Source organism: Alternaria hordeiaustralica (assembly GCF_023758085.1).
Source record: "Alternaria hordeiaustralica strain BMP 2776 chromosome Unknown scaffold_9, whole genome shotgun sequence".
Lineage (NCBI taxonomy): Eukaryota > Fungi > Ascomycota > Dothideomycetes > Pleosporales > Pleosporaceae > Alternaria > Alternaria hordeiaustralica.
In genome coordinates, this window is record NW_026056781.1 from 218,626 (window position 1) to 233,527 (window position 14,902).

General features: G+C 52.3%; 4 protein-coding genes across 4 annotated transcripts; 2 read left to right on the forward strand and 2 right to left on the reverse strand.

Annotated features, from left to right (window-relative positions):
• Positions 1-640: 640 nt before the first annotated feature.
• Positions 641-1,606, reverse strand: J4E84_005308 (uncharacterized protein; the record flags this gene model as incomplete). The annotated part of the gene is made up of 1 exon (XM_049387905.1): positions 641-1,606. One exon carries the CDS (start codon positions 1,604-1,606, stop codon positions 641-643), a length of 966 nt encoding a protein of 321 aa, XP_049244145.1.
• A 2,232-nt stretch (positions 1,607-3,838) lies between these two features.
• J4E84_005309 (uncharacterized protein) lies at positions 3,839-6,842 on the forward strand (the record flags this gene model as incomplete). The annotated part of the gene is made up of 8 exons (XM_049387906.1): positions 3,839-3,963; positions 4,021-4,065; positions 4,126-4,227; positions 4,302-4,423; positions 4,637-4,866; positions 4,924-6,055; positions 6,134-6,473; positions 6,524-6,842. The coding sequence occupies 8 exons, from the start codon at positions 3,839-3,841 to the stop codon at positions 6,840-6,842; spliced, it is 2,415 nt and encodes an 804-aa protein (XP_049244146.1).
• A 1,051-nt stretch (positions 6,843-7,893) lies between these two features.
• J4E84_005310 (uncharacterized protein) lies at positions 7,894-10,887 on the forward strand (the record flags this gene model as incomplete). The annotated part of the gene is made up of 3 exons (XM_049387907.1): positions 7,894-8,774; positions 8,878-9,801; positions 10,047-10,887. The coding sequence occupies 3 exons, from the start codon at positions 7,894-7,896 to the stop codon at positions 10,885-10,887; spliced, it is 2,646 nt and encodes an 881-aa protein (XP_049244147.1).
• A 1,005-nt stretch (positions 10,888-11,892) lies between these two features.
• Positions 11,893-13,143, reverse strand: J4E84_005311 (uncharacterized protein; the record flags this gene model as incomplete). The annotated part of the gene is made up of 1 exon (XM_049387908.1): positions 11,893-13,143. The coding sequence occupies one exon, from the start codon at positions 13,141-13,143 to the stop codon at positions 11,893-11,895; it is 1,251 nt and encodes a 416-aa protein (XP_049244148.1).
• Between the last annotated feature and the right edge of the window lie 1,759 nt (positions 13,144-14,902).

The window sequence follows — 14,902 nt, forward strand, 5'->3', positions numbered from 1 at the left end:
GCGAGCTTGCCGCGACGCTATGCAAGCACTGCGCAGTGGTCTGCTGTATGAACTGCCGGGATGGCGTGGAGGCACTCGTTGGAGCCACACAGCACGGCTCTAGGTTCCGTCTTTCTAAGACACCAAGAACTCGCGCTTCTCTTCTTTGGGCCGACGGACGGGCGTAGAGTGTTGAACTCTAGCTAGCGTGCAGATGTTGAACGTGGATCTGAGGGGAGAGGTGGTTCGGTTGTCTGCAAGTCGCGCAAACACGGGTGCGCTGTGATGACGGCACAGTGTGGGGCAGCCCGCTTCACCAAATACGGCAGCGATGGGCCGAGGCCAGATGACAAGCGCAAGCAACCAGTTCTTGTATTTCACATTGTAAACATCAACAGCCTGTAGCTACATCCTTTTCTCCCGCCCAAACGCCCTATCTTGCATCTTCCCTGAACAGCTTTTGCTCCGATGAACCCACATTCGCCAACCGTGCCTGCTGCCGCGCTCAAGAAAGGCGCCATCGGAAGCGATCGAACGTGACGGAAATGTGTGGACCCAATTATATATACTGCTGACCGCACCAATGAGTGTGGGACCCTGCCAATAGTATTATGTGCCGTGGGGTGTTATGGAACCTGCCTAACCTGCCAGCGTGTTCTCATCATAGGGACCCTCTTCTATGCTTGAGCTTGCCACCCGTGACAGTTGCGTCCGAGCTGGACTTGGCCAAACGCAGGCTACCCAAGTGATCTTCTATGTTCCCAAGTGAACTCTGCCGTCGTGCTTGGCCCATGGCCACATAACTGACAAGGCATCTGTCCATAAGCTCCAGCACCACCATACTTGACGTTGTGACTACCATCGCCGAAGGGAGGTTGATTCCGGCTAGTCGTGTAGCTACACTCCCTTCCTGGTTCGTATATGTGGACTGAGGGCGGAATATCGGAGCCTCGGGGCTCAGCAGGAGATGTGTCGGCGTGTTGGATGATGCACGTTGTAAAGGGATGATCTTTCGGGTATGCTGGGCATCGAGTGGTTGTTTATAGTCATCCGATATCGTTCCGTCGGTACTTCTGGCCTCGAGATGCTCGTCCGGGGCGACATCGAAGGTGAAAAAGGGGCTGATGCTTTCTCTCTGAAATGGCGAGAGGACCGACTCATCCGTCCAACCGTTCCAACTCGTTTCTGTAGGCGCCGATTCCAAGTCTCTTGGGTACGAGCATCCTGTCGAGATCGAGCCAAAGTCTGGTAGCGTTGAGGACATGGCTGTAGATGGCAGAGAGACCGTCTCGGCGATGTAAATATTTGCTTTGCAGGCCTGGAGGTTGCTGAGAAAAGCCTGTTCATCCTGCTCTCGGTGCTTTATTTCTTTCTCCAATTCACGTTTAACCTGCTGGAACCTCTTCCTCTTCTTCCGTGGTAGTGAGGGATCTGTGACGAGCCGGCGTTCTGTTCGAGCTTGCTTCTTACGTAGAACCTGTAGATAGGTAACACAGTTGGCGAGTCCATCCTCCAGGATTTCCTTCTCAGACTGCAGTTTCGAAAGATCGGCATTCCATGTGGGAAGCTCGTTTGTAGGGAAGAAGCTGTTGGTAACGGGGGTGACCCACAGCTGAGAGGGGCCCATGTTGCGAGTGGTACAGTAGTCGCTTTTTTTGCAAGCTTAGTGAGCAATAGATCGGGCCACAGCTGATGTCCAGCACATGAAATAGGAGACGTTGTAAATGCAGGGCTTCCACTTCGTCTAATTAAGATACTTATGTGATCGCGGGCGAACTCAGCAGACCGCAACGTCTAGGTTCAATAGAGACTAATCACCTTTAGCGCGGGCTTATTCCATACAATATGAACGCTGTCGCGAATAACGGAAACAACAAGTACAAGCAAGGCTCGGGAACAGCAGTGGCGTAACGCCCGACTCGAGGGTCAGCGCGGTTGGCGGCCAGACGCCCATCTCGTAGCCATCACGGAGCAATAAGAGTCGTAACCAGACTGCGACAAAGCCATCTGCCCGGAGACAATTGCAACCTTGGAAGGGCCACCAAGGGGTGTCGGGAGGCTTGCCGCAGCCAAGCTCTGTGCTGGGCCCTTCTATCATGGGCTGCTCAAGCCGCTCAGGCCGCCAGACCCATGAAGCACGACATTCATGCGGGGCGCGATGGTTTGCAAGATTCCTGCTTCGCCGCCCTTGGTGAAAACGTCTTCGGCCCAGGTCCGATGACCGTGTCAGATGCATTGAGACTTCGTAAGCATTCGTGTGAACTGGGTACTTGAGACGTTTCAAAAGGCATGCGGAGATAGGCGGTGATGATGGGATCAGGTACGGCTCTAGCGGATGCCCTTCGTTTGTTCGGCCGTGGTATTGTGATGCCCTATGCAAGGGGGAAGCCACGATGTGCTTCTGTGCTAGGAGCGTAGCGTCGTTCGAGGCGACTCAGCATCGGTGAGATAGTATGACAGACCGTATACACACATGAAAGGGGAGTCCCATGCGAGTTGTGTTTGCTTGAATTCGTCGGCAGCCCTCATCTTGAAAGAGACGTTGGATATTGGCAGACTGGTGAGTAAGGAGCAAGACGAATGCGCCTAGAGAACAAGCATTGGCGCTTTTGCGCAGAACGACCCAGAGTCAGCCATCAGATGCACCTGCGATCGTTTCGCGGTAGAGTGCTGAGCGGATATTGAAAGGGAGCGTGATTGATCTCAAAGCGGGACAGCGCGCGAGTGAGAGCACCTACATGCGTGTCATGTCACAGCGGGTATGCAGACGATCAAGGTTGTTGCCTGGCGTGCGGATCATGGCTTTTGAGCACAACCTGTAGCGGACGATTCATGGATGACTGGCATTGATGGTGAATGTGCACAAAGTCAGATGATCGCTTTCTGACGCGCGGACTTTTCCGCGCGCTGCTGTTCCGCGATGGTGTTGCACCTCGCGTCATCGTAACCCTATTGCCCAGTCTTGCAGCAACTGGAGCCAAGGCCCACAGCCGCTCACGTGATGATCCTGCACCAGACGGTCGTCACTGTTGCTGCCAACATTTTCTGCTGGTTGATACGCTTGTACCTGACACTCTCCATGCCGCCTACGCCAATGCCAACCGCGTCCAACAAGCCGCCCGCCTTCCCAATCACGTTGCCATGCCCAGCCATGGTTGAGCAGACGGTAATGTGTCAACAAGTTCGCGACTCCACTGTGACGGCATCGCTTATGCAGCAAGGCATCGACCCCGCAGCAGGCAGTGTGGTCATCCACGAACATGTTACAGTCGGCGAGAGTTTGCGACCGAAGAACAGCCTTAGCCTGCCCTGCAGCGTGTTCCTGAACGCGGTGGTTTGGCGTCGGTTTTCGAGACCTTCTTTGCCTTTGCTCCCGGACTTCCGTCCTTTCCCTAGCCGGCACACATTGACGTCATCATTATGGTCTCGTAGCAATGCTTGACGTTCCAGCTACCATGCCTCCGGATGGCATTGGTACCAGAGTAGATTGCCTCGGTGGGGTTGTTGCCGATGATGTGCTCGACTCGAACAGGCGTTTTTTTTCGCACCGCCGTTGACCGTGAGAAGGAACCGTGTCTGATTTGTCGCGTGTTTGCGAGTGATATTACCACCACAGCCGCTAGCCAAACAGTACACGTTCTGACGGAGCATTGCATTCTACACTATTCCGTTTGAACAGTTACCGGCCCTCTAGTTACCGTCAGCTACCGCACGGCATAAGCGTCCGAGTACCCACATTACGTACTTTTACGCGCTGTATAAGTATCGCGCGACCCTCGGCATAAGACGTATCTAGTAGACCGGCTCTTGAGGGGCATATCGATTGACTACAGCATCCAATACCAAACACCCCAGAGAGATGGCGACCAAAATAATCGACATACGCACGGACACTGCCGAGTCGGATATCCTCGCTGATATCAAGAAAGGCCTTCGGCCTGAGAGTGGCGGCGAAAAAAAGCTGCCTACGTTGCTGCTTTACGAGTAAGCAACGATTTAGTCAGCCCATGATGCACGCTAACCTTTTGTCTCTGCTGTTAGCCAAAAAGGCCTTCGTCTATTCGAAGAGATCACGTACCAAGAGGAGTGAGCAGCTTCACGCTTGGTTTATATGAACACCAAGCTGATGAATGTTCGCAATGTTAGGTATTACCTAACGAATGCCGAGATTGAAGTCCTCGAGACATATGCGGAGAAAATCGCCGAACGAATCCCGACGGGGTCCATTGTCGTGGAACTGGGGAGCGGGTACGGTCCTGGCTCGCACTTCGCAAGAGATTGGAAACGAGCCCTGTGCTTCGTGAATACTAATGTGTTTGCAGCAACCTCAGAAAAGTCAACATACTCTTGCAAGCCGTCGATCGTCTTGGCAAAGACGTCGAGTACTACGCTGTCGACCTTTCCCTGCCGGAGCTGGAGAGAACATTTGGGGAAATACCTACAGGTGAGGATTCATTCTATCATGCTTAACATTGAGGGGAGTCGTGGGGTTTGTATAGTGCGACACGCTTGCATCAGTTTCCTGTGAAAGTGGCTTAGACCTACATGAGCCTGCATACATGCACCTCAACATAGTAGTGGCCCAAACACTTATCTCCTTATCATTGCGCAATACCGGGCAATGCGAACTGCCGAAACTCGCTAATCAAGCACGCAGAAGGGTACAAGCACGTCAAATGCTTTGGCCTCTATGGCACCTATGATGATGCCCTTGAGTGGCTCAAGACTCCCGAAATCGAAGCGAAACCGAAAACAATCCTTTGGCTGGGCTCAAGCTTGGGCAACTTCAAGCGCCATGAAGTACCGCCATTCCTTGCTGGATTTGGTGCGGTTCTCCAGACTGGCGATACCATGCTTATCGGTATCGATTCATGCAAGGATCCCGAGGTAAATCTATTGTCCCCACAGGCATGCAAACACCCACTGATCAGATTCCTATACTAGCGTGTTTACCATGCATACAACGATCGCAGCGGTGTAACACACAAGTTCATTCTCAACGGGCTGAAGCACGCAAACGCACTCATGGGCGAGGAAGCTTTCGACATCCAGGACTGGGAAGCCATTGGAGAGTACGACGAACAGGCTGGAAGACATCACGCTTTTGTCGCACCACGCAAAGACACTTTCGTCGACGGTGTTCATATTAAGCAGGGCGAGAGAGTTCGTATCGAAGAATCCTACAAGTACAGTCGCGAGGAAGCAAAAGAGCTTTGGGAGTTGGCCAAACTCGCAGAGAATGTTGTGTGGGCAAACTCGAAGGGCGACTACGGCCTGCATTTCGTCTCGAAGCCTGCAATGTTCTTCCCTACCAAACCTGAGGAATACGCAGCGAACCCGGTGCCATCTTTGACCGAGTGGCGTGAGCTTTGGACGGCCTGGGACGCGGTCACGAAGGACATGATACCCGAAGAAGAGCTACTATCTAAGCCGATCAAGCTTCGCAACGAGTGCATCTTCTACCTTGGCCATATTCCTACATTCTTGGACATCCACATCGCCCGTGCCACTGATGGCAAGCCGTCAGACCCCGCCTACTTCTGGAAGATCTTTGAACGTGGTGTTGACCCTGATGTTGAAGACCCAACTCAATGTCATGCTCATTCCGAGGTTCCCGAAGCGTGGCCCCCACTGGAGACAATCCTGAAGTTTCAAGAGACTGTGCGACAACAGGTTGAGGCGCTGTACACTTCGGGAGAAGCAGAGTCGAACGGTCGCGTGTCGCGAGCACTGTGGATCGGCTTTGAACATGAAGCCATGCACCTGGAGACATTGCTCTATATGCTGATCCAGAGTGACAAGGTTTTGCCACCTCCAGGAACCAAACTCCCGGACTTTTCGGCGTTTGCGGCGCAATCTGAGACCCTAGCAACCGCTAACGAGTGGTTCACAATCCCCGAAGCGGACATCGACATCGGTCTCGAAGACCCAGAGAATGACTTTGAGACCAAGCGTTACTTTGGCTGGGATAACGAGAGGCCTCACCGCTCAGCACATGTCAAGTCCTTCCGCGCAAAGGCTCGGCCAATCACAAATGGGGAGTATGCCACATATCTGTCCAAGACAGGAAAGACAGGTATGTAATCTTTGCGGCGGGAGTTGTCGCGTGTATTGATCGAACGTCTGAGCTCGTCTGCTAACTTGTCGAATCCAGCCATACCTGCGTCGTGGTGTGAACAGCCATACTCAAACGCCAAGGACCTGACCACTGGAAAGAGAGACAGCGTGGTAAACGGCCACCATGAAGGTGTTAATGCCTCACCTCAGAGTATCACGGGAGGGAAATTTGTACGCACTGTCTACGGCACTGTTCCCTTGAAATTTGTCATGGGATGGCCTGTAGTCGCCTCCTACGATGAATTAGCTGGTTGTGCGCATTGGATGGGCGGTCGCATCCCTACCATGGAAGAAGCACGAAGCATCTACAGTTATGTCGACAGCATGAAGCCGGAATTTGAGAGCTCGCTTGGAAACAGGATTCCAGCCGTGAACGGGTATGATGCCTGTTATCCATCCTCGTAGACTCTTGACTAACAGTCTGCAGCCATTTGATCAACGAAGGCGTTTTTGAGACACCACCACCCCGAGCTTTGTCAAACGGCGACTCTGGCGCAGTATCTAGTCTCAACCCACGCAATCTTTTCGTTGACCTTGAGGGAACGAATGTGGGCTTCAAACACTGGCATCCAGTCTCAGTGGTCGAGAAGGGCAACAAGCTCTGCGGCCAATCTGACCTGGGTGGTGTTTGGGAGTGGACTAGCACTGTGCTGGAGAAGCATGACGGCTTCGAGCCGATGGAGTTGTATCCAGGCTATACAGGTATGATGCGATGCGACGGGCTTCTGCTCCTCAACACATCATGAGATGATATCGCTGACAGTAGGCAGCCGATTTCTTCGACGGTAAACACAACGTCACGCTGGGTGGATCGTGGGCGACGCATCCGCGCATCGCTGGGCGTAAGACCTTGTAAGTGAACGACAGTGGCTGCAGATGAGACCACATGATTAACGTGTCGAAGCGTCAACTGGTACCAACGCAACTATCCCTATGTCTGGGCAGGTGCGCGCATTGTGTCGGATGTTTAATAGTGGTGCTTGATTCGTGGTCTTCGCGTTTGTATGGTGTCAAAATCCTGTCTAATCCTGGCCGTTATGATGCAACAACGCGAAACCTCGCGGATGGTCGGTCCACTGCATTCTTCACCGCAACGACGACGAGTCGTATCCTTACAACGACCCGGAGGCACTCTTTTTGATCGAACACAATTGATATTTGCGCAAGTCTCGTTGGTTGCTGTCTCTACAGAAATCTTTCATTGTTGTGTTGTCGCAGTCACTCGCTCTTTCCGCACAATTACGTAGCCAGCCTCGGAGCAACCCTGGATGCGCTGTTACACCAGTCAACAGCCATTGCACCTCGCCCCGCTACGCTGCCACGCACAATCCCAAACAATTGCGCGTCTTCTCTACTGCACTCCGTGTCCAAGCAGAATTATCCTCTCAATCGCCCGTGCATTTCTCGCTCACACTCTCAAAGCAGCCAATCCTAGCGGCTCTGCCTTCCCGCCATCAGCCTACCCAGGTCGCGATCGATCTCGAAAGCGCAGACAGAATTAACATGGTCAACAGTCTTCTTTTCAAGTGGGAGGATTCCGAGGCGCTCAAGTGAGTTGCTGAGCCCGGTGTTTGTTTGTTTGGGCCACCGGAACGCAGTCCGAAGGCAACCACCCAAAGCAGACGGTCGCTAATGATAATCCAATAGACACCACTGCGGCTTTTGCGAGCGTCCGTTGAGCCACCCCGGCGCGAGGGCGTCTTGTTTCGGCAAGCACAGCGAGCCATGCGTGCGCTTCCACCAGGTTCGTTGCATGGGATATACCCAAGGCGAACGATGCACTAACCTCTCCAGGCTATGTTCATGCGACTTCGCGGTCATACTTGCAAGTACTGCATGGGCATTGATGAGCAACACTACAAGCGTCATCACGACATTGCCGAGCGCTTACGAGCCGTCTATGAGAGTTGTGGCGAGATCGACTGGAACATCGTGCCGGACGAATCTGAGCTAGACGAACGTGGAAGAGCGAGAGATCTCGGCGATGAGGACACTCCATCCTCAAAGCGTGAGCGGAAGGATGCAAAGCGCCTGGCAAGAGCGGCTAGTAGATCTAGAGTCATTACGCAGGAGGAGATTAGATACATCGACTCTGTTGTACATTCAGCTGAGGGCATAACGAGCAACGACGCCGACGGGCCGCGGAATCCGGAAGAGATCGAGGAGATTGAGCGACAGCTTCGTGTAGGTGCCGAGTCTGTTGTTTTGGTATCTACTCTGTCCAAATTACTGACTACTCCACAGTACCACGCCCATGTATACAGCACGCAAGTCGGCCGCAAGGGAATCAGAAAGCTCGCCGAGGCGCCTGTCGAGTCTTTAAACGTTGACTTCGAAGCCGAAATGGACCGCATCTTGGAAACCTTCCGTATCAACGAGCTACTCAGGCGTAACACCAAAACGAAGGGTCTACAAGGGAAAGAACTCAAGCTGTTCCAAGGCCTCGTCGACACGTTCAAGCACGCCATTCTGGAGGACATCGTTCTGGTCAAGAAAGACAATGCCGAAGTGCGAATGCGACGAGCAGGCTATCTCCGATACACTAGTAAGACCGCGTACGGTATTGTAGAAGAGAGGTATACTGGAAAGGACTGGAAAACTGGGGAGAAGTTCGCGTCGAGTCTGAGTGATTTCAGTGGCGGTATCACCCCCACGGATGAGACTGCTCCACTGGTCAGGTTCGTTGCCCTTGCCCTCATCTTTAGTCCCACAAAATTGCGACAAGACGCTGCCCAAGTTCGTTGCGCAACTCATTCATTTTCAAAACTGACAGAAATCCAGTGATCAGGACGATGACCAGTCGCCGCCGCGGTCTAGTACCCTTGACATCTCCGACCGAAGGCATCTTGAGAGCAACCACAAGCGCGTGAACGGCGACGATGGACTCTACCATGCAGATATCGAGCCCTATCATACTCCGCTATTACCTTTGCCGCCCGCCCCAACCTTGAACAGACAGTCGGCTGCGGTTCTGGTGATCAACGTCAAGGCTCCAGAGCGGGGGCCGACTACAGTGCCTGGCAGGATCAAGAAGTCACAACAAGCTCCTGATGGATGGCAAGTCGTCACAAATGGAGTGACGCCAACAAAATCGGTAGCAAAGACGCGCGCTTGGGGTAACATTCCAAGTAAGCCTCCGGCTCGTGCTCCTCGGCCTGGACCGACTCCATGGCTTTCCGATTCGCGCGACTTCCCAAACCTCTCAGCCTCGCGGAGCTCTTCAAATGAGCCTTATACCCCAGCTCCAGCAGTGAAGCCTCCAAAGGCTTGGGGTATGTCAGTACCCGAGAGTTTTACGACCGGGACAGAAGACTCTGCCAACGGCCATCCCGCAATCTCGCAGAGGAAGAAGGCTAAGAAGGCACGAGAGGCGAAGCGCAAGGCAAAGAAGCAGTCTATACCGGAGGCAGCTATTAGTCTTCCTGATCTCCGGAACGAAGCCACTGAAGACGTCTATGACGTGGGTGACGTCTTAGCACAATCTGCTTCCATGCTACCTGAGACTATACTCTACAACAAGGACCACGATAGTTCTCAAGATGTGCTACCGTACAAGGAGAGCGCCAATGATCACGATGCTTCCACCGAGGTAGTATCAGAGCCAATCTCCACGGACACGACATTCGCTCAGGGAGTGTCTCCAGTACCTCTGCCTGAACCTGTACTACCTATCACAAAACACGGCAAGCACATGCACTGGATTAGGTTTGCCCGCAAATTTATTAGCGATCAACTCACAAATCCGTTCCCGCCATCATGGGATGGTTGTTCACATAGCACATCATGTTCGTTTGAGAACAATGACATTCTTGATTGTCCCTTCCATGAGCCTCGTAAGTGCATCGCAACTGGCACTTAGTAGCAGATACTGACTCTGACATAGACTGTCCCTGTGTTGATCCTCTGGGAGATCAATGCTACCTGGTGATGCCATGCCTAGACTTGTGTAGCACGGGACCTTTCAACCGCCTCCGTGGAGAGAAACTACTATCACTGTACGAGAAGGATCATCGGACCAAGGGCCGCTTGATGCTAGTAGACGATGACCTGATCAGCTATCTCATGGAAGACCCTACTAGTCGAGCGCGCAATCGCAGCCCAGATGGCGTACCTGACCGTTTGCAGAAGGAGTACGACGACGTTAAGAATGGCTTCAATCCTGGAGCACTAATGGCTCAAGAGCTTCGATTCGAGCGACTTTATGCAAAGAACGGATTCAACAAAGAGGAGCTCACTCAGGTCATGTTACAGGATATCCAGCACAACGAACTCGAGCGTTCAGGTACGGAGCGAATTTGCTACTGTCGTGCTACCGCACCAAAGGGCGGATTACTCGCGAAGGACACTGTCGTTTGCTCACATCGCGACTGTACTACTACGTACTTTCACAAGTCATGTGTAAAGAAGCTCGGTGTGGAGAAGGTGTCGCGCTGGTACTGCACATCATGTGAACAGCAGATGAAGATACTCGCATGTCAGACGCTACGTGGACTAGGCTATACTGATATCCCCACGGAGCATCTTTGCAGCTCTTCATATGGGCTGAACGCGGAAGATTTCGAAGGAATGTTTGACGAGAAGTTTAGGCAGATGATGAGCTCACCCGACATGGACTACCTGGCACTGCTACCTCCCGAGATTAGAGATAAGGTTAAAGAACTTGGTGGGCTGCCTTCCATGCCTGCACAGTTACAGAAGCAACTGAAAGAGAAGATTAGGGCTCTTGGCGTCCAGTTAGCGGGAGCCGACCTTGACTTCCCGATATCTGGTGAGATGCGACGCGGGCTTTGAGGCCCGTACCATACGAGTGGCTGTTTTGGCGTACAGTCGGTACATCTGACGTAAAGTTCGCGCTTCCAATGAGAGATGAGGGATGAGTAATGTGAAATAGGAGATGGCATGTTTGGAACCAATGTATGGAACACATCAAACCAAGGTACCATCATCATGGCTCCCATAGTTTGAAAGAAAAAGAAGCCACAGGCTCTGACTCTTTAATCTGCTATAAGTCGTCTGCTCTTGCTCTTAATTCTAATTCTCTTCTCTCAACATCCCTTCTGCCTCTGCTACACTCTACTCAATCTCAGCCCTCCACACTACCGGTTATCTTCAGCCTCGATCAAAGCGACAGCCATATCAGCTTCCAACTACTATCGAGCATCTTCGATTTCCAAGATCCAAAGATCAAGCGCACATCACGCAGACATGTCATCTCCAACCGACTCCGCACACAGCCGTGTTCACGCCTCTACATACCCACTCACACGCTGCCACGCAAGAGCGCCTTCGTTTCCACGACCAGAGACACGATGTAACACAACTGAAGAGGAGATCGAAGACGCTGAAGTTACCTCTTCCCTAGCTCTCCGTGCAATCGACAGTCTCGTCGTCGAGAGACGAAAGAGAACGAGGATTGAATTTTGTTCTCGTCAGAGCGATCTAGAAAACGTGTGCAGTGAGGCGTTCCCGGAAGAGGGCGAAGAAGAGGTGGATATCGAAGGCCTGGGTGGTCTTGCCTTGCGCACCGTCAATAGCATAGAGCTAATTCGTCAGGAAAGCGAAAAGCTGAAGATGGGTAGTGCGAAAAGCAGGATGAGCAAGAGGGAGAGGGTCAGGAGTTGGTTCTTTGGGGTGTGGTATCGCGCATAAAGATTGAACGTTCCATGGTAACAAGAGGATTTGATTGATGAGCGAGTCATTGGTTGGAGCTACATAATAATGACGCATCGGGATGTGCGAACGTGAACGACCAGTCGACCAACAAAACCAAAGGCATTCGCAACACACACTCTGCTCTTAATAGTACTTGCTGCCGTATGCCAAGAGTGAAAACCATTTGGATTGCTTTCCCTTCCTCTCCCTGATGAGCTTGTAGCGCCGTTCTCCGCTATCCGCTACTGCTCGTACAGTCCGGTTTGAGCCTCCACTACTACCACCCTGAGCATGTGCAGTCGTACTGTGTTTGTCGCCATAGTGAGTGTGGTTCCCGTTTCCATGAGCGTTGTCGTTGTGCTGCGTGATTTGGATGATGTAGGGTAATGTGGTGTCATGATGATGATTGGCCGGGGATGGTAGCGATCGTGGCCCGCCTGGGCCTTGACCTGTCAATCGGATCACATTAACACCAGCGCCAGTGGGAAGATTGCGATCATCGAAATTGACGGCCTGCGATGTGTACCCTGGATCTGGATCACTGGGGTCTCCAGGCTGTGTGCATACCAGTGGACCTGAGCCGTGGTCGAATCGATTGGAAAGCGGGCTGCGTGGCCGCGGGTACATGAATTTCGGAGATCTAGGGTGTTGTGGAGGCATGTTCCACATGTCGTCCCTGGTAATTGAGCGTGACGACCCGGAGGGTGACCAAAACCCATCAGCCATACCTGTGTCGTTACAGTCTTGCTCAAGGGGTCGATATTTTGGTGGCTGTTGAGGATTGATACGGAACATTTGTGGTTGATGTTTAATGGGATCCTGACCGAAGGATCGTGCTTTCTCCAATATTTCGTTTCGGATAGCAGGGTCGAGATGTTCGCGGGTGAGATTTTGTTCCAGTTCGCTGATGAACGGTGCCGTTTTGCCGACGAAGCATATGAGGAACTTTTCGGCATGACTATTCGCCCCGACCTGTTCTCGAAGATGCAGGAAAGCTTTGACGAGAGACCTATCGGCAGTGTTCTGCCAATGCGAGTCTGTTCCGCTCCCGTTAATGACTCTGGCGTGAACATCGGTCATAACCGATATGAGCTCATTCTGCAAGATAGGAAGACCAAGTCGCGCCGCGAGCGCCCACGTTTGAGCAAAGAGGAGCAAAGGCGCAATACTGTCGACGCGATTGGCGAAGACCGACGGGAGATTGTCGCCGTCCAGATAACTAGTCACGGCCTGAAAAGGCTTCACTTGCACGTTTGGTAGTATGGTACCCGAGGGCATTGCGTTGATTACCGGACAGTTTCTGAGTACGTGATCATTGAGCTCGATCGGAACAAGGTGCCCGTTGTCGGATCTGACCGTAATAGTGACACCGTCATTCGGTATCTTGAAAGGCATGTTTTGGTGTCGGATGGTCGTGTGAGTCTCTGATGGTTGCGATGTCTTTTTCGAGAAGACAATGGGCTTGTGAGATTCCTGCTTTTATAAGCTATCGGCCACAGTATCATCGGTTTGTACCACGTGAAAGAAATACATCGTCTGATGTTTCCGGTGTAAATACGACTGCGCATCCATTGAACAGATGTGGAGTTTGATAATGTTTGTGTTCTTTGTCCTAATGCATGTACTGAGAGGAGTGTCCATCGTGGATGTGGCTTGTTAGAACTTTCGACGCCGTTGTACATTGTCTGAAAGTTTGCAGCTTTCCAACTGGTCGTTTGATTTGTCCTTCGTGATTTTCAATCCCCCAACGATCTAGGACTGTAGGCGGCGTTTCCAGTGGCGCACTAGCGGTTTCCAAAGGTTTGTTTTACCATCAAAGTATGAATATGCTATGCCAAGCATCCCGCCGGCGAAGTGAGCCTAATGATGTTAGTAAGTCCCGTGGAGTCATGCGCGTTGAACTTACTGCGTGGCCAAAGTTCACGAAGCTGTAACCGCGAATGATGCCAACGAGATCGAAGAGAAGGATCGCAGGCAGTACATATTGCGCATCGAAGTGTACTGGAATGAACAATATCCCTATTCCAGCGTTCGGGTATTGCATGCAGAACACCCCTAATATTCCAAAAAGTGCTCCTGATGCACCTCCGGACTTGATGAAGATCTCGGGGATGGGCCGTCGATGGAAAGGTATGCGGGTACTCCATGTCTGCCAGTGTTGAGCAAAGCCCGACAGCACACCTGCCGAGAGGAAGAACGACAACGTATGATACGGGCTACCCTCGAACAGTCGCGAGTATCCGACTGGTGCCATGAAGTTGTTCAAGAAATACATGTTGACGAAAAAATGCAGAGCTCCAGCATGTACAAACATGGATGTAAATTGAGTGTAGTTGACGTTGCGAGCGGGTGTATGCCATAGTGCATCCCAGGCTTTAGGCACGAGAAAGCTGCTAAGATGAACACCGCTATTGGCCCCGATAAGTCCGTACGTGACTCGCGAAATGGGATCGAGACCGGTCCACGCTCCAGTTATGACTTCAGTTGGGGTTGGAGGTCCGCGTTGTGTTGTGTTCCATTGCGGTGCCTGAAACCACCCTCCACTAGATGTCGGCTTTGTTTTGAGCTCCCTCTTGGCCTCTAGATAGGCGAGACCGTAGAATATGCCGCAGGATACCGAAAGAGCCCATAGTGCGGGGCGCAGATACCTAACCCTCCTAGGACTTTCAGGTGTTGCGTTTTCGGCAGTATGATCGATGGTTGGTGATACGTCTACCAAGACAGTTGGTTGCTCGTGTGTAGGCTTTTGGGCATCATTCCTTTGCTGGTCACGATGTACGCGGTTTTTGGAAAGGTGACGGAGTTGTGATACAGCAGGACGAAAGGTAGAAACCGCCGGAAACCGAGATGCGTAGCACGCGGACCGCAATGACGACCCGGCGATCTTGGATGCAAACATGAGGCGCGAGTAACTGTTGCGCGTGGTTGAGATGTAGGGGCAATGACGCGAGGTTTGCATTTGGCATCGGGCCGACTAGCGATGGGCCGTGCACATTCGTCCCCTGATCCTGGCGTGCCGGCTCCCTTTGCCCCCTTCTACACCTGGGCATCAGCCTCCATCACCACTGAATCTTTGCAGATCAAGAGTGCACCCCTTCGCACAACAGTTACGTCTGCGTATCCGTAGCAGCGCCTTCTTTACCAACGCAAATGG